This window comes from Neofelis nebulosa, chromosome 1, assembly GCF_028018385.1.
Source record: "Neofelis nebulosa isolate mNeoNeb1 chromosome 1, mNeoNeb1.pri, whole genome shotgun sequence".
NCBI classification, from domain to species: domain Eukaryota; kingdom Metazoa; phylum Chordata; class Mammalia; order Carnivora; family Felidae; genus Neofelis; species Neofelis nebulosa.
The window spans coordinates 243600863-243625097 of record NC_080782.1 but is presented as its reverse complement, the minus strand read 5'-3'; the positions used below and the strand labels follow the sequence as shown (position 1 = coordinate 243625097).

The 24235-nt window shown below is 36.7% G+C and overlaps 1 protein-coding gene across 2 annotated transcripts in view; it reads left to right on the top strand.

Annotated features, from left to right (window-relative positions):
- Positions 1–24235, top strand: part of RNF17 (ring finger protein 17) — a 115353-nt gene that overhangs the window by 13554 nt on the left and 77564 nt on the right. Inside the window, exons 4-11 of one of the 2 annotated variants that reach the window (XM_058690610.1) lie at positions 7961–8072; positions 8984–9067; positions 10260–10360; positions 15151–15322; positions 16786–16862; positions 17590–17664; positions 22580–22887; positions 24099–24188. In XM_058690610.1, the coding sequence (XP_058546593.1) occupies positions 7961–8072; positions 8984–9067; positions 10260–10360; positions 15151–15322; positions 16786–16862; positions 17590–17664; positions 22580–22887; positions 24099–24188 (1019 nt within the window). The remainder of the gene's footprint in view (positions 1–7960; positions 8073–8983; positions 9068–10259; positions 10361–15150; positions 15323–16785; positions 16863–17589; positions 17665–22579; positions 22888–24098; positions 24189–24235) is intronic. The other variant, XM_058690618.1, reaches the window with a different exon arrangement.

Here is a 24235-nt window from a genome sequence, read left to right as displayed (position 1 = left end):
GTAATACAGGCTAAAGCCTGGGATTGTGATGCCTCCAGCTTTGGTTTTCTGTTTCAGTATTACTTTGGCTACTCGGGGTCCTTTGTGGTTCCATACAAATTTTAGGATTGTTTGTTCTAGCTCTGTGAAGAATGCTGATGTTATTTTGATAGGGACTACATTGAATATATAGATTGATTTGGATAGTATTGACATTTTAACAATATTTGTTCTTCCAATCCATTTACATGGAATGTTTTTCCATTTCTTTGTGTCTCCTTCATTTTCCTTCATAAGCTTTCTATAGTTTTCAGCATACATATCTTTTGCATCTTTGGTTAGGTTTATTCCTAGGTATTTTATGGTTCTTGGTGCAATTGTAAATGGAATCAATTCCTTGAATCTCTTTCTGTTGCTTCATTATTGGTGTATAGAAATGCAGTCAATTTCTGTATATTTTATATCCTGCAATTCTGCTGAATTCATGTATCAGTTCTAGCAATTTTGGGGTGGAATCTTTCGGGTTTCCCATGTAGAGTATCATGTCATCTGGAGAGAATGAAAGTGTGATTTCTTTGCCAGTTTTGGAGGCCTTTTATTTCTTTGGGTTGTCTGATTGCTGAGGCTAGGACTACCAACACCATGTTAAACAAACACTGATGCAAGTGGACATCCCTGTCGTGATCCTGATCTCAGGGGAAAAGTTCTCAGTTTTTCCCCATTGAGGATGATATTAGCTGTGGGCCTTTCGTATATGGCTTTTATGACATTAAGTTATGTTCCTTCTATCCCTACTTTCTTGAGGGTTTTTATTAAGAAAGGGATGCTGTATTTTGTCAAATGCTTTTTCTGCATTTGTTGACAGGATCCTATGGTTCTCACCCTTTCTTCTATTAATGTGGTGTATCATGTTGATTGATTTGCAAATATTGAACCAGCTCTGCAGCCCAGGAATGAATCCCACTTGATCATGGTGAATAATTCTTTTAATATACTGTTGAATTTGATTTGCTGGTATCTTGTTGAGAAATTTTGCATCCATCTTTATCAGGGATTTTAGACTATAATTCTCCTTTTTAGTGAAGTCTTTATCTGGTTTGGGAATCAAGGTAATGCTGGCTTCATAGAATGAGTCTGGAAGCATTCCTTCTGTTTCTATTTTCGGAACAGCTTAAAAAGTGTAGGTATTAACTCTTCTTTAATGCCTGGTAGAATTCCTCTGGGAAGCCATCTGGTCCTGGACTCTTATTTGTTGGGAGATTTTTGATAACCCAATTTCTGCTGGTTATGGGTCTGTTCAAATTTTTTGTTTCTTCCCATTTGCATTTTGGTAATCTGTGAGTGTTTAGTAATTTTTCCATTTCTTCCAGTTTGTCTAGTTTGTTGGCATATAATTTTTCATAGTATTCTCTAATAATTCTTTGTATTTCTGTGGTATTGGTTGTGATCTCTCCTTTCATTTGTGATTTTATCTATTTGGATCCTATTTTCTTTTTGAGACGTCTGACTAGGGATTTATCAATTTTGTTTATTCTTTCAAAAAACCAGCTCTTAGATTCATTGATCTATTCTGTTTTCTTGGATTTTATATTGTTTATTTCTGCTTCAATCTCTATTTCTCTTCTTCTGCTGTCTTTTTAAATTTTTCTTTTTCAACGTTTTTTATTTATTTTTGGGACAGAGAGAGACAGAGCATGAACAGGGGAGGGGCAGAGAGAGACACAGAATCGGAAACAGGCTCCAGGCTCCGAGCCGTCAGCCCAGAGCCTGACGCGGGGCTCGAACTCACGGACCACGAGATCGTGACCTGGCTGAAGTCGGACGCTTAACCGACTGCGCCACCCAGGCGCCCCATCATCTTCTGCTGTCTTTGAGCTTTCTTTGCTGCTGTCTTTCTAGTTCCTTTAGGTGTGAGGCTAGGTTGTGTATTTGGGACTTTTCTTGCCTCTTGAGATAGGCCTGGATTGCAATGTATTTTCCTCTTAGGACTGCCTTTGCTCCATCCCAAAGGGTTTGGACTGTCATGTTTTCATTTTCATTTGTTTCCATATATTTTTTTCATTTCTTCTTTAATTGGTTAACCCATTCATTCTTTAGTAGGGTGTTCTTTAATCTCCATGTATTTGGAGGCTTTCCAAATTTTTTCTTGCGGTTGATTACAAGTTTTTTAACGTTTGTGGTCTGAAAATATGCATGGTGTGATCTCAATCCTTTTATATTGGTTGGGGGCTGTTTTGTGACCCAGTATATGATCTGTTTTAGATAATGTTTCATGTACATTCAAGAAGAATGTTGGGGCGCCTGGGTGGCGCAGTCGGTTAAGCGTCCGGCTTCAGCCAGGTCACGATCTCGCGGTCCGTGAGTTCGAGCCCCGCGTCAGGCTCTGGGCTGATGGCTCGGAGCCTGGAGCCTGTTTCCGACTCGGTGTCTCCCTCTCTCTCTGCCCCTCCCCCGTTCATGCTCTGTCTCTCTCTCTGTCCCAAAAATAAATAAAAAACGTTGAAAAAAAAAAAATTTAATAAAAAAAAAAAAAAGAAGAATGTGTATTCTGCTGCTTTTGGATGAAAGTTCTGAATACATCTGTTAAGTACATTTGATCTAATGTGTCATTCAGAGCCTTACAGTTTCCTTACTGATTTTCTGTCTGGATAATCTACCCATTGTTGTAAGTGGAGTATTGAAGTCCCCTACAATCACAGTATTACTATCTATACATTTATTTATGTTTGTGATTAATTGATATATATATTTGGATGCTTCCACGTTGGAGCTACAAGCATTACATTTGTTAGCTTTTCTTGATAGATAGACCCCTTAATTATGATGTAATGCCCTTCTTCATTTCTTGTTACAGTCTTTGTTTTAAAATCTAGTTTGTCTGATATAAATATAGCTACTTTGGCTTTCTTTTGCCGTCCAGAGCATGATAGATGGTTCTCCATGCCCTCACTTTCAATCTGCAGGTGTCCTCAGGTCTAAAATGAGTCTCTTGTAGGCAGCATGTAGATGGATCTTCTTTTTTTCCTTTTTTTTTTTTTTAAATCCATTCTGATACCCTGTGTCTTTTGATTGAGGCATTTAGTCCATTTACATTCTGAGTTATTATTGAAAGATATGAACTTAGTGCCACTGTGTTATCCCTAGATTTCATGCTTGTGGTGATGTCTCTGGTCCTTCATAGTCTTTGCTGCTTTCCACTCATATAGTCCCCCTTAGGATCTCCTGCAGGGCTGGTTTAACGGTCATGAACTCCTTCAGTTTTTGTCTAGGAAAGCCTTTATCTTTCCTTCTATTCTGAATGACAGGCTTGCTGGATAAAGGATTCTTGGCTGCATGTTTTTCCTGTTCAGCACATTGAAAATTTTGTGCCACTCCCTTCTGGCCTGCCAAGCAAGGTTCAGTGGACAGGTCTGCTACTACCCTTATGTGTCTACCCTTGTAGGTTGAGGCCCATTTGTCCCTAGCTGCTTTCAGAATTCTCTCTTTATCTTTGTATTTTGCCAGTTTCACTATATGTCATGGTGTTGACCTGTTTTTGTTGATTTTGAAGGGAGTTCTTTGTGCTTCTTGGACTTGGATGTCTGCTTCCTTCCCCAGATTAGGGAAGTTGTCAGCTATAATTTGTTCAAATAAATCTTCTGCCCCTTTCTCTCTCTAATCTTCTTCTGGAACTCCTATGATACAGATATTATTTTGTTTCATTGAATCACTTAGGTCTCTAATTCTCCCTCATTGTCTAGTAATTTTCTTTCCCTCTTTTTTTGAGATTTATCATTTTACATAATTTTATCTATTTTGCCTACTCTCCCCTCTTCTTTTTCCATCTTCCCTGTCACTGCATCTATTTTATTTTGGATCTCATTTATAGCATTTATTAATTCATCATGACTGTTTCTTAGGTCTTTGATCTCTGTAGCAGTAGATTCTCTGCTGTCTTCTATGCTTTTTTTTCAAGCCCAGCAATTAGTCTTATGACTGTTATTCTAAATTCCTGTTCATATATATTGTTTATATCTGTTTTGAGCACTTCTGGCTGTCATTTCTTCCTGGTATTTCTTTTGAGGAGAATTCTTCCATTTCATCATTTTGGCTAGGTTTGTGTCTTTTACATGTTTTAATAGCTTGTTATGTGTCCTGTAACTGTGAGAACTGCTATATTAAAAAGGGGTGGGTGATGGGTATTGAGGAGGGCACCTTTTGGGATGAGCACTGGGTGTTGTATGGAAACCAATTTGACAATACATTTCATATATTGGAAAAAAAAAAAAAGGGTCATACACTATCCAGGGCCTGGCCTTCAGGAGGTGTTTTTAGAGTGTGTTGGTGCACTCTGTTGTTGTGTATTTGGCTGCTCTACTCCACTGATCAGTCTTCTACAAAGCTCCTCTTTACTCATCGTGGTGGATTGTTTAGACCTTCTGACAGGTGTGCTTTGATTTTTCGTTGAAGTAACCCTGAAAGAAAGGAAAGGGAAGGGGACCTGATCCCATAGAAAGAGAAAAATGAAAGGGGAAAAAGAAAAAAAAAAAAACAAAACAAGCAGAGAATCAGAGAAACTATAAGTCTTAATCCAGAGAAAGAGAAAGGAAAATAAAGAAGGAGATCTAGAAAAGGTGTAAAAAGAATAAAAATGCCTGATTACACAAAGAAAGCAGAGAAAGAACAAGAAGAAAATTTATATATATACATTAAGAATTGACCAAAAATCAAATCTGAAAGTATGAACCTGATTCCAAAGGAAAAAAAGAAGAGAATATAAAGAAAAAGAAGAGAGAAGAGAAGGAAAGGAAGAGAAGAGGGGGAAAAAAAGAGCAACAGACTAACATACAAAATCACAGGACAGGGGTATCTGGGTGTCTCAGTGAGTTAGGCGTCCAACTTTGGCTCAGGTCATGATCTCATGGCTCCTGAGTTCGAGCCCTGCATCAGGCTCTGTGCTAACAGCTTGGAGCCTGCTTCAGATTCTGTGTCTCCCTCTCTCTCTGCCCCTCTCCCACTCGTGCTCTGCCTCTCTCTCAAAAATAAGACAGTTGTCTGTTGGTATCTGGGACCAGTGACTGTGCTGGTCTGGAGGAGAGGTCAGCTACCTGCTTTGGGTCAGTCTCGCTCCAGTAGATAAGCAGTTGCCAGGCACGGAGGGGTGGGGTTTAGTGTAAGCGGGTCCTGCTGCATGGGGCCCTGAAGCCCCGCTGTGTTGATGATGGGGAGAAAAATGGTGACACCCCAGTCTCTCCTCCCCAGACCAGGAGTCTCAAACTATGCTGTTAAGGCAGCCCTTACAGGATAGCATGGGCAGTGGGCTTGTCCGCTCCACAGTTGTCCCACGCCTCCTAGGTGGTTGGCTTGGATTCAAAACCTGATGTCTTAAAGGATCCCACACCACGAAGACCTAGTTCTGGGGTAGTGCTGCTCTGCCCTGCCAATATGGCTAGCACCTTCAGGATCTTTTGTCCTTGGAAGGGCAACATACCCTCTTTCCACAGCACTCAAGGGAGGGGACTGTTCTCTCCCAATGCACCCCTGAGATTGCTACCAGGCCCGGGGACCGGCTTCTCTCCCCACTAGCACATGCACATGGTCTGGAGAGTCATGCAGTTTTGAAATCTCCATTCTTCAGCTCCTAAGGCTGTTTGCAGAGTAGAGACTGGTACTCTCCGTGTTTCTCATTCCCCAGTCCGTGGTCCAGAGAGGTTTTTTTCTTGTCCTAACACAAAACCACAATCCATAGCTTCTCTTTCTCTCCCTTTCGTCTCTGTACATAAAGGGATCCCTCCCCTCCATGCCCATGCTATTTTATGTCCCCCAATTTGCATACACACACCTCTGTCCCACCAAACTATCTCCTTCCACCTGTGGAGATTTTTCTGTCATTCCCCAGATAGATTTCCTGTGTGTTCCAAGTGTTCTGACCTCAATACAGCTGTGTTTGAGGGAGGAGGGAAATCCTGGTCCCCCTACTTCTCCACCATCTTAACTTCTTAAAACCTTTCCGTTTTGTTAATGGCACTGAGCATCTGTAAATCACTCTAGTTCCTCATATTCCATCCAGTTTGTCTCCTGTAAACTCTAACTTCCACAGTATCTTCCATATTCATAATTTATCTTTCATTTCTACTTAGTCTTTTTTGACTACCTTCTTAGTACATCCATACTTTTCCCTGCTCCATGCTTCTTCATTACCTATCTAAATAAAATCCAAAATTTTTTAGACTTAGCATTCATAGTCTTTCACATGACTGCTGCAGCTTCTCTGTCTGGACTTAAACCGGTACTTCAACAGAAACCAAAAGAATAGTTATCTCTGTAGGTAGTAAACCACTTAGCTAAAGTCTGGCAACTGGGTATTGAGAGAACCAGTGGAACTCTGGCTTACTGAGTACCAATGCCTATATTTGTATTCCTCCAGGCATTTCCTCCAAATGCTCTGTGTGAAATGATTAGAATCAATCTTTAGGAATCTTTTTGGTTCCTTGTGACTCAATGGCCTCAACAAATTTGAGTCCCTGCAGAAGTCCAGCAGATGACTTACTAGGTGAGGTAGACAGAGTTTAAACAATGAGTGGTATGAATTGTGGCAGACAAAAGAAGGCCCCTCCAAAGGAGGTGGCCCATTCTCAGCTCCAGTCAATTATTTCTGTGTGTTAAGACAAATCCAGTGTTGCCAAATCTTCCTTTTTATTCCCCCAAGAGAAGATAGACATCTAGACTTCTATGTGAAATTTTCTGACTTTTTAAAACTTATATAAGTTAAATATGATTATGTGTTTGTCTAGATATATATCATATGTAGTATGGTTATAAAGTGAAATTTCACTTTCAGAAGTAGATGAATCCATTTTAAGTACCCAAATTTTTTCCAAATTACTGGTTTTTTTTAAGTTCTCCATACCAAGTATACTTATGTTAGAACCTCCTATTCCCTAAATTCAGTAGAGTGTGGTTTAAAATAATTGTTTATTTTTAAATAAACATCCCTTGATACATAATGTATTTCCTTCCTGATTTATCTTTAATATCTTGAAACAGGAATTGAAAAATGGACTTCTTGGGGCTAATGTATTCACATGTTTTCAAGAACATGAATACTCACTTTTCAAAGTAATTGAATGTTTAAAATTTGTCTATTTTTTCTGTAAAGGTAACATATTTAAACAACATAATTTCTTCCGTAAACTATCTTAGGCTTATGACTAAGTAAACACCTAAGAGTTTACTATATGTGAGCCAATATAGGGAGATACAAAAATAAAATAGGCAAAAAGTCTAGCATGTGTAGATAAGAAACTGAACTTTTTCTTTTCACATTAACTTACCTGGTAAATTCATTACCTTTTTGTAAATTATCCAGGCCTGTGAGTACATTCTATTAATAGCTGGCATTTGTATATAAGTAATTGAGCTTAAAGGCAGTTCAGTGGTTATCAACACCTCTACCAAAAAATAATCAGGTAAGGAGAGGTAACTAGGAGATTAAAGCACAATTTATACTGTAAGCTCTTATTTTTTTTTTTTTTTTTTTAATTTTTTTTTAACATTTATTTATTTTTGAGACAGAGAGAGACAGAGCATGAAGAGGGGAGGGTCAGAAAGAGAGGGAGACACAGAATCTGAAACAGGCTTCAGGCTCTGAGCCATCAGCACAGAGCCTGACGCGGGGCTGGAACTCACGGACCATGAGATCATGACCTGAGCCGAAGTCGGACGCTCAACCGACTGAGCCACCCAGGCGCCCCTGTAAGCTCTTATTTTTAGGGATTTGCTAAGAAGTTGAATTCTTGGTTAAAATTAAGTTTTATATGAAAGCCTGTTTAGCCATCGCTTCTCTCTTTGCTTATTATAAATGACTGAGAACGAACAGTACATGTTAGTATTATGTAATACATCATATGAATTATTTTTGATGGACAGTAAAAATGAGAATAGAAGGTTAAAACTGTTATATTAATGTTGTATCTGAAATAATGTACTTGACATTTTTCAGGATAAGGAATTGTTCTCAGGACTTTAAAAAGACTACTGATCAGCTAACTATTGGTTTGGAACATTCAACATCCACACACAAGACTATTTTGAACTCCTCAACTGTAATGGCGGTATGAAAAAATGTTGCTTATGAAGTAAGATGAAACCAAACATTTTTACTTTGTTTCTGGTAGCTTAATTCTTGTCTCTTCTCAAGGTTCCTATAATTATAGATTTTTTGGAAGCATGAAGGTAAGCGGTAAACCTATACTCCTTACTTGAATCTCTTGTTTTATTATAATTATGCTTGAACAATTCTTATTTCTTCCTAAGGCAGCCCATTCTCCTTTGACCAACTCTGTAGTGTTCTTGACATTTAACCATATGTAGGTTCCCTTTGAACCTAGTTATTGAATCCTATTACATGAAACTTGTATAAAGTACAGGTTTTAAATTCTAAAGGTGATTTTTCAAATCATTTTAATGGCAGCTAAAAGGCCTAACATTTGCTATGATGATGATGGTGATGTTATTGTTGGAAGATTGAATCTTACCTGTTACTGTAAAATAATGTATTGTTTTAGTTTAAGATTAGAAATAGAATAAATTCCAAAATACTATCATTAAAGAGAACTTTGGTGATCTGGGGAATGGAGAAAGCACTTAATTTTGCTATCTTTTACTTCAAGTTTAAATTTTAACATAGCCAAATTATAATCTTCTTTAAAAACTTAATTTTTACATGTGTGTGCATTTATTGCCATGATAATTTTTTCAAAATAGTTTTAAGTTGCAGAATATTCCATTTTTTTAAAAAAGGTCTCTAAAAAAATCTGGAATACCATAATCAAAACTCTAAAATGTTAATGGTTTTGAATTTCTGGGTAAGTAGGATTGAAAGTGTTGTTTTTATTATGTTCAGACTTCTATGGTGGTCTGTTGCTTTTGTAACCAAAATTGTAGCTTGATGTTTTTGCAACTAATACAGTGTATCTAAGCATCTATTTTTATATTTGTATGTGGTCCCCCTTCCCCTTCTTAGGAAAGTAAAACTGCAGAAGAAGAAATTGAGGAAGCGTTGAAGATAGCGGGCTATAATTTTGAACAATTAAGTGTTGCTGTTAAAGTAAGCATTTTGAATGATTAAAGCCTATTGTGAATTAAGGCATGTTCTTTAAATGTGTTCATCTGGATTTTTTTTTTTTTACTGAAGTTGGAGCTTAGCACTGAGTTATTGAACAGGATAATCTAATGGTAGAGAAACATACAAAAGAATGGAAAACTCCCATGGCCTGCTGAGATTGGTCTCTTAGCATTGTTGTGCTAGCAGCCTACTGAAACTGGAGCACTATTAAGGAACCATGATTCTTTCTTGCTGTGAGCTGAAGTTTGTCTTGAAAGTATCGTAGATCATCTTTCTAACATTGCGTATTACTCAGCTGAATACCCTAACACAGAGCCTTGTTCTCTTTCCTTCCTTACTCCATCCCCCAAGAGAGAGACTCACTTGGTGACAAAAGCAAACTCCTAAGCACCTAATAACAACAAATTAACAACCAAGGCAATCAAAAGAGTATAGCAGACGTGGGAGTTAAGACCTCAACATATGAATTTGGGAGGGGGGCAGACAAAATTCACCCTATAACAGCCTGCCCTCTGAAACCCACCTCCAGATTCATGTCCTTTTCACATGCAAAATACATTCACCCCATCCCTTCAGCATCAAGTCTAAGACCAGAATCTAATCTAAATATCTTCTAAATCAGGTATGGCTGGGGTTCAGGGTATGATTCAGTTTTTCCAACATTGGTTGTACAGGTATGGGATTGCTGTTCCTATTCTAAAAGGGAGAAATTGGAAGGAAAAAAAATGGGTCATACATCTTAAGCAACAATTCTTTGTCAAAAAGTTTAAAGATGTGGAATAGTTAACATTTTAACTCAAGTATGTTTTTTTAATATTATATATTAAGGTTCTTTCATTTAAGGAATCCTTCCAGAGACAAATTCAGCTATCCAGAGTGGCTCTTCCTGTAATGATAAAAAGGAATAAGAAATTTAGAAAACGTAGTGGATTTTCTAGGCCTTTTTGCCAGTTTATTGGTACTCAGTGTCAACAGAGGTGTGATCTTGATGACAAGTAACAGGATTTAAAGTTGGAACCTTATAATTTATTCCATTTTTATCACCTAATCTCCTTTGTGTTGTTATTTTGAAAAGTCTAATAAGTACCTGTTACTTTTAAAATTATTTAAACAGTTTCTATATTTCTATAGAATAAAAATACCAAATTAGGTCTTTGTATTATGTTCTTTCCAGATGCTTGAACACATACACAGTGAAACAAAAGCAGAAACAGTCAGTCTTATAGAGGTTCTGGAGAAACAGTTTGATCAACTTTTTACTTCTCTTGATTCCAGGTAATAACTTAAAAATATAGATTCAGGGTGCCTGGGTGGCTCAAGTGTCCATCTCTTGATTTCAGCTGAGATCATGATCTCACAGTTCCTAGATTTGAGCCCTGTATCAGGCTCTGTGCTGACAGTGCAGGGCCTGCTTGGGATTCCCTCTCTGACCCTCCCTTGAGCACACTAGGTCTCTGTCTCTCTCAAAATAAATAACTAAAACTTAAAAAAAAAATAGAAACTCAATGAAACTGAAGTTTTTAACATTAGCTTGTTACTTTATTTCTTTGTATAAATTGAAGTAATGAGTAACTTTTGAATGAGTTTGGAAGGTAATGGGTGATTCCTACAGGTTGATGTCTACAACTTGAAAACAAAGAACAATTTGTACATTTTAAAAACTTTTTGGCTATTTGCCATCTGGTTCTAAAGCTAACTTAAATAAGCTTCTTTCTTAAAGCAGCACGGAAAATTGTTTTAAAAATCTGAATCCATGTTGCAGAATTTTGCTTACTTGAAAAATGCAAACATGCTTTTTCTTCTACATCATTCTATCATTTTTCATTGTTTATTTGCATCAGAGAAAGTAATACTAACACTCATTTCTAGACATACCACACAGTTACATATCCATCACTTTAAAAACTCTGATATACATGATCTTTAATTTTTTTCTTTCAAAATTTTATTTAAATTCAATTTAGTTATCATATAATGTAGTTTTGGTTTCAGAAGTGGAATTTAGTGATTCTTCAACCAGTGCTCATCCCAAGTGCTCTCCTTAATGCCTATTACCCATTTAGCCCATACCCCCTACCTCCAGCAACCTTCAGTTTGTTCTCTATAGTTAAGTCTTATTTGCCTCCATCTATTTTTATCTTATTTTTCCTTCCCTTCCCCTATGTTCATCTGTTTCTTAACAAAATCATATGGTGAAATCATATATTATTTGTCTTTCTGTGACTTATTTCACTTAGCATAATACATTCTAGCTCCATCCATGTTGTTGCAAATGGCAGGATTTCATTCTTTTTGATGCCTAATATTCCGTGTATGTGTACACATACACACACACACACACACACACATATATATATATATATATATGTGGTGGTATTGTATATATATATATATGCACCCATGTGTATGTATACGTGTGTATATGTGTGTATATATATATATATATATGTATATAGTATATGTATATATGTATACATAATACATTTTCTTTATTCATTAGTTGATGGACATTTGGGCTCTTTCTGTAATTTGGCTATTGTTGAAGTGCTGCTATAAATATTGGAGTTCATGTGCCCCTTCAAATTGGAAAGATAAAGACAGAACTACCCTATGGCTCAGCAATTGCACTCCTAAGTATTTATCCAAAGGATGCAAAAATACTGATCTTTAATAATTTTTAATCACATTTTTCTTTTTTTTTAAATTTTTTAAAATGTTCATTTATTCATTTTGAGAGAGAAAGCATGAACAGGGGAGGGGCAGAGAGAGAGAGAGAGAGAGAGAGAGAGAGAATCCCAAGCAGGCTTCACCCTGTGAGAGCAGAGCCCAACATGGGGCTTGATCCCACAAACAGAGATCACCACCTGAGCCGAGATCATGACCTGAACCAAAACCAAGAGTCAGATGCTTAAACAACTGAGCCACCTAGGTGCCTCCAATTTTTAATCACATTTTTCAATTCAAGAAATAGGATCATAAAAGTTTCAACATGCCAAAAGTAATATAATTAGTAACAGTATTTGTCCATGGACTCTTAGTGCTTTTTTCTTTTTTTTTAATCCCATTAGGATGCCTCGGACATAGTCTTCAATATACTATGAATGAAATAGGTTGATTTCTTTAGTCTGCCATATTGGTATTATCGATATCACATGTGGTCGTTAATTATAACATTTAAGTTACAAGTCATGTGCATGCATTTTACACTTTTTTATGGTGGAAAATATACATAACAAAGATTACCTTGTTAGTCATTTTTTAATGTGCAGTTTAGTGCCATATGATAATTTTATGTTTAACTTTTTGAGGAAACACCAAAGTTTTCCACTGTAGCTATACATTTTACATTCCCACCAGTAGTACATGGGGTTCCAGTTTCCTCACCAACAATGTTGTTTTCTGGGTTTTTTTAATAATCATATCCTAATGAATATGAAACACTAATCTTGTGGGTTTTTTGCATTTTCCTCATGACTGGTTGGTTATGTTGAGTATTTTTTCATGCGTATTTATTCCTCATTTATATATCTTTTTTGAAGAAAAGTCTATTCAGGTCCTTTTTTTGGACTGGATTATTTGTTTTGTTTTTGGGTTGTTGGGTTGTAGGAGTTCTTTATACATTAATGATATTAATCCTGTATCAGATCTGTCGTTTTCAGAGACTTTTTTCCCATTCTGTGGATTGCCTTTTCACTCTTTGCCTTTTCATGAAAGTTATTGATAAAGTTCTATTTATTTTTTTCTTTTGTTGCCTGTGCTTTTGGTGTCCTATCTAAGAAATCATCACTGAATCTAATGTTACGAAGCTTTTGCCCTATGTTTTCTTCTAAGAATTTTACAGTTTTAGCTGTTACACTTAGTCTTTGATTGATTTTGAGTGAACTTTTGTGTATGGTATGAGAGAAGGGTCCAATTTCATTCTTTTCCATGTGGATGTCTTTTCTCAGCACCATTTGTTGAAAAGACGGCTTTTTCTCTGTTGAATGTCTTGGCATGCTTGTCAGTACTCAGTTAACCATATCTTGTGAGGGTTTATTTCTGGGATCTCTGTTCCATCAATCTGTCTGTTCTTATGCCAGTAGCACACTTTTTTGATTACCATAGCTTTGTAGCAAGTTTTGAAATCGGGTTGTGTGAGTTCTCCAACTTTGTTCTTTTTCAAAACTATTTTGGCAATTTGTGGTCCCTTGAGATTCCGTATGACTTTTTTAGGGTGGGTTTTTCTGTTCTGCCTGAAACATCACTGAGATTTTGATAGAGACTGCATTGCATTGTAGATTGCTTTGGGTGGTATTGTCAACAATATTAGGTCTTCCAATCCATGAATGTGGGATGTCTTTCCTCTTATTTTTGTCTTCTTTCATTTCTTTCAGTAATCCGGCATAGTGTATAAGTGTACAGACTGTTCCCTCCTTGTCTGTTTATTCCTAACTATATTCTTTTGTGTTTTGTGTTAAAGGAATTATTTTCTTAATTTCCTTTTCAGACTGTTAATGTATAGAAATGTGTCTAGTTTTTGTGTGTTGATTTTGTAGCCTACATCTTTGCTAAATTCATTTATCAGCCCTGCTAGTATATTTATGGCCTCTTTAGGGTTTTGTACATACAAAATCATGTCATGTGCAAAAATAGATAATTTAAACTTCTTTTCAATTTGGGTGTCTTTTATTTATTTTTTGCCTAACTACTCTGGCTAGAACGTAACAATAATATGTTAAATAGCATTGGCCAAAACACATCCTGATCGTGTTTCTGATCTTAGTGAAGAACTGACAGCTTTTTCTCTAACTAGTGTAATGTTAGCTGTGGGTTTTTCATATATAGCCTTTACGTTGATGTAATCTCCCTCAATTCCTGTTTCTTTTAGTGTTTTTATAATGAAAGGGTGTTGAAATATGTCATCCTTTTTCTAAATTTTTTTAACGCTTATTTATTATCAAGAGACAGAGAGAGACAGAGCATGAGCATGGGAGGGACAGAGAGGGGGAGACACAGAATCCGAAGCAGGCTCCAGGCTCTGAGCTGTCAGCACAGAGCCTGACGCAGGTCTCGAACTCACAAACCGCAAGATCATGGCCTGAGCTGAAGTTGGACGTTTAACCAACTGAGCCCCCCAGGTGTCCCTATGTCATCCTTTTTCTGCATCGATTGAGGGGATCATGTAGGGATTTTCACTTCTTTCTGCTGTGGTATTAATGTTGTGGTATTAACGTTAGTTGATTTTCATGTGTTGAATCATCTGTGCAATGTAGGAATAAATCCCACTTGGTCATGATGTATTCTCCTTTTAATATGCTGCTGAATTCAATTTGCTAATATTTTGTTGAGGATTTTGCATATAATAATCATATTTGTAGTTTTCTTGTAGTGTCTGCATATGGCTTTGATAATGCTGGCCTCTTAGGATAAGTTAGAAAGTGTTCCCACCCCTTCGATTTTTTGGAAGGGTTTGAGGAGGATTGTTGTTAATTCTTTAAATTTTTCGTAGAATTCACCAGTGCAGCCATCTGGCCCAGAGCTTTTCTTTGATAGCTCGTGGGTTGGAGCCCTGTGTCAGGTTCTGTGCTGACAGCTCAGAGCCTGGAGCCTGCTTCCGATTTCTGTGTCTTCCTCTGTCTCTGTTCTTCCTCCCACTCATGCTCTCTCTCTTTCAAAAATAAATAAACATTTACAAAAATAAAAAAATAAAATCTTATTGTATATTTATGTGTTATGTGTGTGTTGATGGAAATTTTAAAATGTGAAGGCACATCACTTTTGAGAAATGAATACAAATGGGTCTTTGAAATGGCACAAGTGATTACAAGATAGGATTTCTCTTTTAGGTAGAATCATCTCGGGTCTGTCTTCTGTAATTCTGTGACATGATAATTATATCCTGCTTTTTCTGTAGTTATCCATACATAGTTTTCAATTGTAATACATTTCAGTTGAATTGAATGCCTCATTTACCATGTTCATAAACTAGTGAAATTACCCTTTTGTTACTACTCACGTACTATAGACTTACTTTCATATGCATATTTATAAAATGCTGTAAAATAATTTTGGGATCTTATATGAAGGAAAAAGAACCTGTGTGAAGAAGTAGTAAGAAATACAGATGATTATCTGTCAGATGTAATAATGGCTAAAAGCTACATTGAAGAGAAAAAAAATGATTTGGCTGCAGCTATGAAGATAGCAAGAGAGTTAAAATCAGCACCTTCTTTAAGGACTTATTGTGACCTGAATCAGGTAATTTTAATAGATCATAATATAAATTATTTCTGAAGTGTATTATTTTACATGCTTTGGAATATACTATTTAAGACTTAAGAAGAATATATTTTTAGATTATCCTAATTTATTTGGCCTCAATTCTTAGTTTGAATTCTAAGACAAACATTAATTTATTTAGCCTTTTGTTATTTACCAGTTAGGGAAATGGTTCAGTAAGGTCTTTATAACACACAATCTGAAAGCAAGTAGGGTGACATTGAGTTGAAAATTGATGTTCCTAAGACATTTGAATAAAAAATGAGGATATATAAGGGCAGCAAACTTAATGGGACTCGTTTTTCTTTTCATGATATGAATTTAGATATGTCTGTCAGCTTGTAAAAACTTAATTCAAAAGACGCCTGGTGGCAGTTGAGCGTCTGACTCTTGATTTGGGCTCAGGTCATGATCCCAGGGTCACAGTCTCAAGCCCTGCATTGGGCTCTGTGCTGAGCATGGAGCCTGCTTAAGAGTGTCTGTCTCTGTGTCTCTCAAAAAAAAAAAAAAAAGTCTCTCTCTCTCTCTCTCTCTCTCTCTCTCTCTCTCTCTCCCCCCCTCCCTCCCTCCCTCGCTCTCTCTCTCCCCTTCTCCCTCACTCATGCTCTGCTTGCTTTCTCTCTCTCTAAAATAAAATTTAACTTAAAGATCTCATTCAGGGTTTTTCCCCCTTCTTCCTGCCTCTCCAAATATGCAAGTCAAGAGACAGGGTGCGTCCAGTATGTCCTGTCATCTATCCAGGTGCCTAGGGAGCATAGTTGGGCAAAAATAAAAACATGTTTCTGATGAGATTGTTTGACAAGACAGGGTTAACCATTGATCTTTTTTTTCTGAGTTCTACCTTGCTCTTTTTGGATATAGATCCTACTCTATTGTCTTTGAATCCTCATGGCCTCATTTCCCACAGATAAGCATGTGTTTGGGAAGAACTGAGGTATAAAATAGAAGCCATTGGTTTATCTGCCTTCAAAGTCTATAAGTGAAGGGTGAAGAGTTTGCCACCATCTTACTTGGTCAGGCCTCTCTCCAGTTGTATTACACATGAGGCATTAGGAGGTGTAAAAAAGTGATAAGATTTGGTCTTCTCCCTAGTTAGATTCATTAAGAAGATGAGGCAAAAAAGACATTTGAGGATAGCAGTGCAGGTGCAGAGTGAATCTGATCAGAATTTTCTGTGATTACATAACTATATTCTATTTGTTAACTACTGTCTTTTGTTGTTATCTGTTATTTATATCTAAAAGATTTTAAATTTCGTTAGGGAAAAAATTCATAAACACTTGATTTGCTCTCATTGGATGCCTAAAATCAAACCTTGAACACATTAATTAGTAAAACACTTATTAAAGGATATAGTTTTAATTCTAAAATCTTAATTTGTTTTAACGATAATTATTTTTTAAAAATTTCACATCTGAGTAACACTTCTCTTCTGATTCTAGATTATCCGTACTTTGAAATTAACATTTGAGAGTGAATTGTTAAAAGTTAGCACTCTAAAACTAAGGAATTCTCCCAGGTAAGAAGTTATAACTCAGGAGAACATAACAATTAAGTATAAAATGTATTAGAGCCTAGATTTATTAAATAGCAAGCAATTATAAATTGAAATTTGGGTCACAAATGTTTCCCAAATTAACAACCATATAATGTAATAGTAACTTATACATTAGAAAAAAATTGTTATATGATATTTGTCTTTCTCTGACTAATTTCGCTTAGCATAATACTCATATGAGGACTTTAAGACACAGAACAGATGAACACAAGGGAAAGGAAGCAAAAATAATATAAAAACAGGGAGGGGAACAAAACAGACTCTTAAATATGGAGAACAAACAGAGGGTTACTGGAGGGCTTGTGGGAGGGGAGATGGGCTAAATGGGTAAGGGACATTAAGGAATCTACTCCTGAAATCATTGTTGCACTATATGCTAACTAACTTAGATGTAAATTTTAAAAATTAAATATAAAAAAAGGAAAAAGAAAAAAATTGTTGTCTTTTAGGGTTTTTAATGTCAGCAACTGACTTTTAAAGAAAGTAACAAATTTGTATTAGAGCATTTAAAAATGTTCTGTCTTTTAGAGTTTAATGTCAGCAACTGACTTTTATAGAAAGTAATAGTAAAAGTATAGGAAGTAATAGTTTACTTTTATAGAAAGTAATAGTTCAGTTCAGCTGACTTTTAGAGAAAGTAATAAACTTGGATTAGAACATTTACTTACATGCTAGTGTTTTATTTCAGGTTGAATATGAATTGTAGTGAGATCATCTGTATGTTCAACAATATGGGAAAGATTGAATTTGAGAGCTTAACAAAGTAAGTATAAGAATGGCAACATGCCATTAATATCTGATAGAGTCTAAGAGACAGAAAAATTACCTAAGAGACAGGAAAATTGATGTGTTGTACGTATGATTCAAAAGCTGTAAAATAATATAAAGGGCAACAGTTTCTATCCATTAAATTCTGTGTGAGATATTTAAGAATGAAACGACCTGGAATCAGTATTAAATGATATATATGTGAAAGTTATCTTTGAGATTCATTCGTTCAGACAGGATTGAACACTGATTTTGTTCTAAGCACTAACATGCTAAACATTATATATGTCAGAGAAGTTACAATAAGTAGAGGATGACATATGTAAACAATAAAGTGAATAATTGCTATGATAGTAATATATACAGAATTTAATGGAGATGCAAAGGAAAGGAATGGTCCATTTTTGGTGGTAACAATCGATTTGGGAAAAGGAAAATTTTATCTATGAAAAATGACTAACAGTTGGAAAGGCAATCAAAAAGAAGGGATGCATCATAACAGAAAGAAAGGTATGGTCAGTGAGATAACATACTGCATTCAGGGAACTGCATATATAATTTCACTTGGTAGACGATACATATAAGCTAAATCCTGAAGACTTTGTATGCTGTGCAGCAGTTTGGACTTTTTTTTTCTACATCCATGTTATCCAATATGGTATCCATTAACCACATGTGCCCATTTAAATTTAAGCACAAATTAATTAAAACAAAGTTAAAAGAAAAAATTGGAGGGGTGCCTGGCTGGCTCAGTCGGTAGAGCATGTGACTCTTGATCTTGGGGTCATGAGTTTGAGCCTCACGTTGATCGTAGAGATTACTTAAAAAAAAATTGAAAAATTGGATTCCTTAATTGTACTAGCACATTTCAGGTGCTCAGTAGTAGCCACTTGTGGTTAGTAGCTACCATGTTGGACAGTCCCACACTTGCATTATCATGGAAAGTTCTATTGGACAGCACAGCTATAGACAGTTGAAAACCACTAAAAGATGATTTCAACATGAAAATAAAATAATTAGTTTGAGTTTTAAAAAGATAACTTTGGTGGCTATTTAGAGGATTATTTGGAAAGGAGTATGAGGCTAGAGGCTGAAGGATCAGTGGGGCTATTGTATCAATAGTCTCAGCAAATGATGAGAAACCAAACATAGGTAGTATCACTAGAGAGCAATAGATATGACAAATGCTAAGTAGGGAAAATTGATAAAACTTATTGTTTGAGTGTGATAAATGAGGGAAAGAGAAGCATCCTTTACAGGCCTGGCTTTGGTGATTAAGTTGATGGATTGGTATTCACCAAGACTGGGACTACAAGAAGAAAGTTTGGGAGTTGGGGATAGTAGATATATTGAGTTACTGTTGTTGATGAGATATATGGGGGAAAATGTCCAGAGAGCAGTTAGCTACATGTGCTAAAACTTAAGAAGAGGTCTTGAACTTGATTCTAGGTTTAGGATTAGTCAGAATACAGATGGTTTAGAAACCCACCGAAAGAAAATAAGAAAGAGGGGCGCCTGGGTGGCGCAGTCGGTTAAGCGTCCGACTTCAGCCAGGTCACGATCTCGCGGTCCGTGAGTTCGAGCCCCGCGTCAGGCTCTGGGCTGATGGCTCGGAGCCTGGAGCCTGTTTCCGATTCTGTGTCTCCCTCTCTCTCTCCCCCTGCCCCGTTCATGCTTTGTCTCTCTCTGTCCCAAAAATAAATAAAAAACGTTGAAAAAAAAAAATTAAAAAAAAAAAAAAAAAAAAAAGAAAATAAGAAAGAAAATAAATATATGCAGACTCTTAAAGAGACAGAATAGCTTTTGATACTATTCAATTTTAAGTGTTATGTGTCCAGGGGAAATCATCCCTCAGGAAGCATCACATTCATTACCTTCTAGAGTTTAGCCCACAGTGTTAAAAGGTCAGGAACAGACATGAGCAGATCTGCTTTAAGCCAGGTAAACTCCTGTAAGCCAAATTCACAAAACTGAATGCCAGTTCAGCCAGAATGCTAGTTTATTAACTTAATGGACAAATACAATTGCCACAGGGACTAGGATACTTGTGTTGGGATTCTTTTCTAGTCCAGACAGGCATAAGAAGAGAAATTATCAAAAATTTCTTTGTTTGCAGTCTTGTTTGAAATAAAGGGGAAAAGATGAATCAAGTAGCTTAGTAGCATTAGGCTTAGATAGCACATTTCTTACCTCAGAGGAAAGACCCTGCCAGAGGTCTAGAGTGCCAGTCCTTGGGCTCAGGGCATCTTCCCCCAGGTGTGGAGCCCTGTACCATATTTGTCTGTGACCTTACTTTTGTGCTTCCATGGGTAATCATCAGTCTTTGCAATGAATACATTCTTCTAGATATTTCCATAACTTGAATATTGTCACTGTTGAACATTTTTAGTATCAAAAGCTATTCTGTCTCTTTAAGAGTCTGCATATATCTTGTTTTGATTTTAAATTTAATTCAGAGTAGTCTTAAATTTTTTCCTTGTTTTAAGAGAAAGTACACTGTAATCTGCTTCTACTTATTACAGGTGGTAATTAAACAATGGGTTTGCCCAGTAAGAGTCGGTACTGACATAAGTCAAGGACAGTACCTTGGAAAAATATTAAATTTTAAAACTGAAAAAGGGCAACCTGCAAAAACAAAACAAAACAAGATTGAGAAGGAGTAGGCAGAGGTTGAAGAACCAATGGGAGCAAGTGGTGCTCTAGAAGTCAAAGGAGGAGTTTGAGACTGGACTTGGTGGACAGTGTTAAATATCCCAGGTCAAATGAGAGTTGTTATAAAAAGGAATGTGTGGTTTGCAAAGTTGTGTACATATACATATCCTCAGATATACATATCTTTTGAATTCAACGTGTATTCAAAGCATACCTTTTGTTGGAAGAAACAGATAATGTGTCATTGCTGAATCTAATTGGCCTTGTTAGTTCTTGTTTCTAAAATGCTTTTTATTTTTTTATTTAAAAAAATTACTTTTAAGTTTATTTATTTTGAGAGACAGAGCAGAGGAGGGGCAGAGAGAGAGGGAGAGAGAGAATCTCAGGCAGCTTTTGTGCTGTCAGCCCAGAGCCCAACGCAGGGCTCAAACTCATGAACCATGAGATCATGACCTGAGCTGAAACCAGAGTCCAGCGCTTAACCGACTGAGCCACCCAGGCACCCCTAAAATGCCATTTATTTATTTGTTTATTTACCCATCCCAGCTGAGGATTTATTGGCATAAATGCAACCATATCAAAACATAAGTTACGAAAAACACAGTCACGATGTGCCCCCTCCTCCCAGCCCAGGCCCCTAAAACCCCCTTCTGAGAGAGGGAAGGAAGGGAAGAGGGAGCCCCCAAACTGCCTAAGAATGCCGCAGCCCCTGGGCCCGTGCAGGGCCAGCCCGGCCAGGGTGGCAGAAGCCGGATGCTGCCCCAGCGCATCCGGTAGTCAGTGGAGCAGGACAGCTCGCACAGCTGGCCCTTGAAGTCCAGATTGATGGTGAAGTCCAGGTCGCGATTATTCTTGGCATTGGGCCACATGCCAGTGGTGCCAAAGATCTCCTTGCCCGTCTTCACAGTCAGGTAGTCTTCCATGTAGAACACAATCTGCTTCCAGCCCTAAAATGTTTTCTCAGTGATGATCTGTGATGAAGCTAAATTCGTAATGGGTTAACTAAAAGACAAGCTTTTTGAGACTCTATCTCATTTCTTTGATAGAATTTCTATACTTGTAGATTTGATAGCCGAAATCTATGTGGATATGTGAAGAAGATAGAAAAACATGGAGTCAACCATATAAACGATTAGCTGTAGGTTAGTGGCTACCAAATAATACCTCCCAAAGGGTTCAGACTAAAGGTGGTTTTTAGGCTAGGTGGAGATTTCTAATGATCTGTTCAGGATTGTACCCTTCACTGTTTCCTATACTTTATTTTTAAGCTAGGGAATTAGAAGAAATAACCATAATTTAAAATCAAACAGCTAAGCCAAATCAAAATGATTTTTTTAAGCCTATATTCACTGTTTTTTAGGACTAAAAGATTATGACATGACTGTATCAACTTTTTCCTTCAGCTTCTCATTGATTATACCTCTTGTTGACCTTTTAAAACCCCTAGGTTTCTTTTAAAAACTGAGAATAAGCTGAGGGTTGATGGGGGGTGGGAGGGAATTGAGGGTGGGTGCTGGGCATTGAGGAGGGCACCTGTTGGGATGAGCACTGGGTGTTGTATGGAACCGAATTTGACAATAAATTTCATATTAAAAAAAAAAAAACCTTAGGTTTGCTTAGGGCTGGGAATGGGCAAAAGTTCCTTCTGGGTTCTAAAATTAGATTAAAATGTTCTAAAATTAGATTATGGTGATGGTTGCGCAACTGTAAATTTAGTAAAGATGATTGAGTTTCATGTTATGCAAATTATACATCAGTAAGGCTATGTAAAAGATACTTCTGAGGCACCTATACAGCTTTACCTTTTTATATGTGTCATGGTATTTTTTTAAGTTTATTTATTTTGAGAGAGAGAGCATGAGCAGGGAAGGGAGAGAGAAAGAATCCCAAGTAGGCTCCACACAGCCAGCACAGAGCCTGATGTGGGGCTCAAACTCATGAACCACAAGATAATGACCTGAGCCAAACCAGGAGTTGGATGCTCAACTGACTGAGCCACCCAGACACTCCTATATGTGTCACCTTATTAACTGTCATGTGAATAGGAAATGACTTGACTGTAGATATAAAAAATTTATGAAACAATTTAAAGTAGCCATATGCCTATGTATTTTTTTCCTCCAAACTTTTATTTATTCCAGTTAGTTAACATGCAATGTAATATTGGTTTCTGGTACAGAATTTAGTGATCTATCACATACTTACAACACTCAGTGCTCATCACAAGTGTTCTTAATAGTTGTCTATTTTTTAAACAGACGTAATCCCCAAGAAAATGAAATGGAACAGAATGTTCAAAAGCAATATAATCATAAAAAGGAATTTTCTTGTCATGATACATACCCATCACAAGAAAAGAAAAAGATTGATGTGTCTTTCCTAACTAATGAAGCCCCACCATGTTCTTTGCAATGGGAAACCAATGATGTGCATTTAGAAGCAGAAGATTTCCAGCCACAGAAAGAGGTTGTTGCAACACCATCCCCTAAAACCATTACTATTCTGCCTCAGATGGGATCTAGCCCTGATGTGATAATTGAAGAAATTATTGAAGAAAACCTGGAAAGTGAGTGAAAATACAAAAGCAAGGAAACAATGTGTCTGTAATTAGAAACAAAATTAGTCCCTATACTTAATAGAAACATAGTGCTGTTATCTTATACCTCCTTCATTATGAGTTAACATCCATTGATTCCTTGTCCCTGCTTTCACATTTTCCAGAGTTAGGATAATTTTTATTTTTAATGCAATAATCTAAACTCTAAGATGTTAATTTAATGTTTGGTTTAATTGAAGTATTTGACTTTTTGGTGTTCTACACATAAACCTTATATAAAAAATGAAGATACTTGTAGAAACGATCTCATGTCTTTGTCCTTAAAGAATAGCTTCTCCTAAATCTTTGTTCTGAGATATAATGTTATAAAAATTTTTTTTTTTTTTTAATTTTTTTTTTTTTGGGACAGAGAGAGACAGAGCATGAACAGGGGAGGGGCAGAGAGAGAGGGAGACACAGAATCGGAAACAGGCTCCAGGCTCCGAGCCATCGGCCCAGAGTCTGACGCGAGGCTCGAACTCACGGACCGCGAGATCGTGACCTGGCTGAAGTCGGACGCTTAACCGACTGCGCCACCCAGGCGCCCCATAAAAATTTTTTTAAAGATATAACCTGTTACATAATCTGAAATAAAATCTGTCATGAATATAATAGCATCTATTTTGTAACATTTCAATGTATCATAATACTTTGATTAGATTTACACTGTTGTATTCTCCCCATTAACTACTACTACTGTGTAGTTATATTACTGGTCTTCTTAAGGACCATTTTCAAGTTCCATTTTAGTTCTCTTCCACCCACCACTTCCCAGTCTGTTTCATTGGTTGATTCTACAGAATGACATTTTGAATGAAAAAGTGGGGGTTGGGGGGGAACATGTTTTCAGTTGTTTCCATTGTATTTTTATCACTGAAATCTCAGTGAGTTAAGAGATCTGTTATCCATCACTTCTCAGTCTGTTTCATTGGTTGATTCTGCAGAATGACATTTTGAATGAAAAAAAAAAAAAAAGGAGCATGTTTTCAGTTGTTTCCATTGTATTATTATCACTGAAATCTCAGTGATTTAAGAAATCTATTATGACTTTACCTACTGATAACAAGGAGTCTTACCATACCAGTATTTTGCCAATTCAAGTACAGCTTTTTAAACAGTAGTATACCATTGTCAACTTAATAAAACTAGTACAATTGCCTTTATTTCCTATTTTGATGAAGCACGCTTGACAGATTATCTTGTGGAAACACCTAGAGATCCAAAAAAGCCTTTTCAGAAAAAATCATCTTCCGCTTTTGGATTAAAAGCAGGTACTTTAACAACTCTGAACTTGATGTTGTGGAGTTTGCTGTACGTA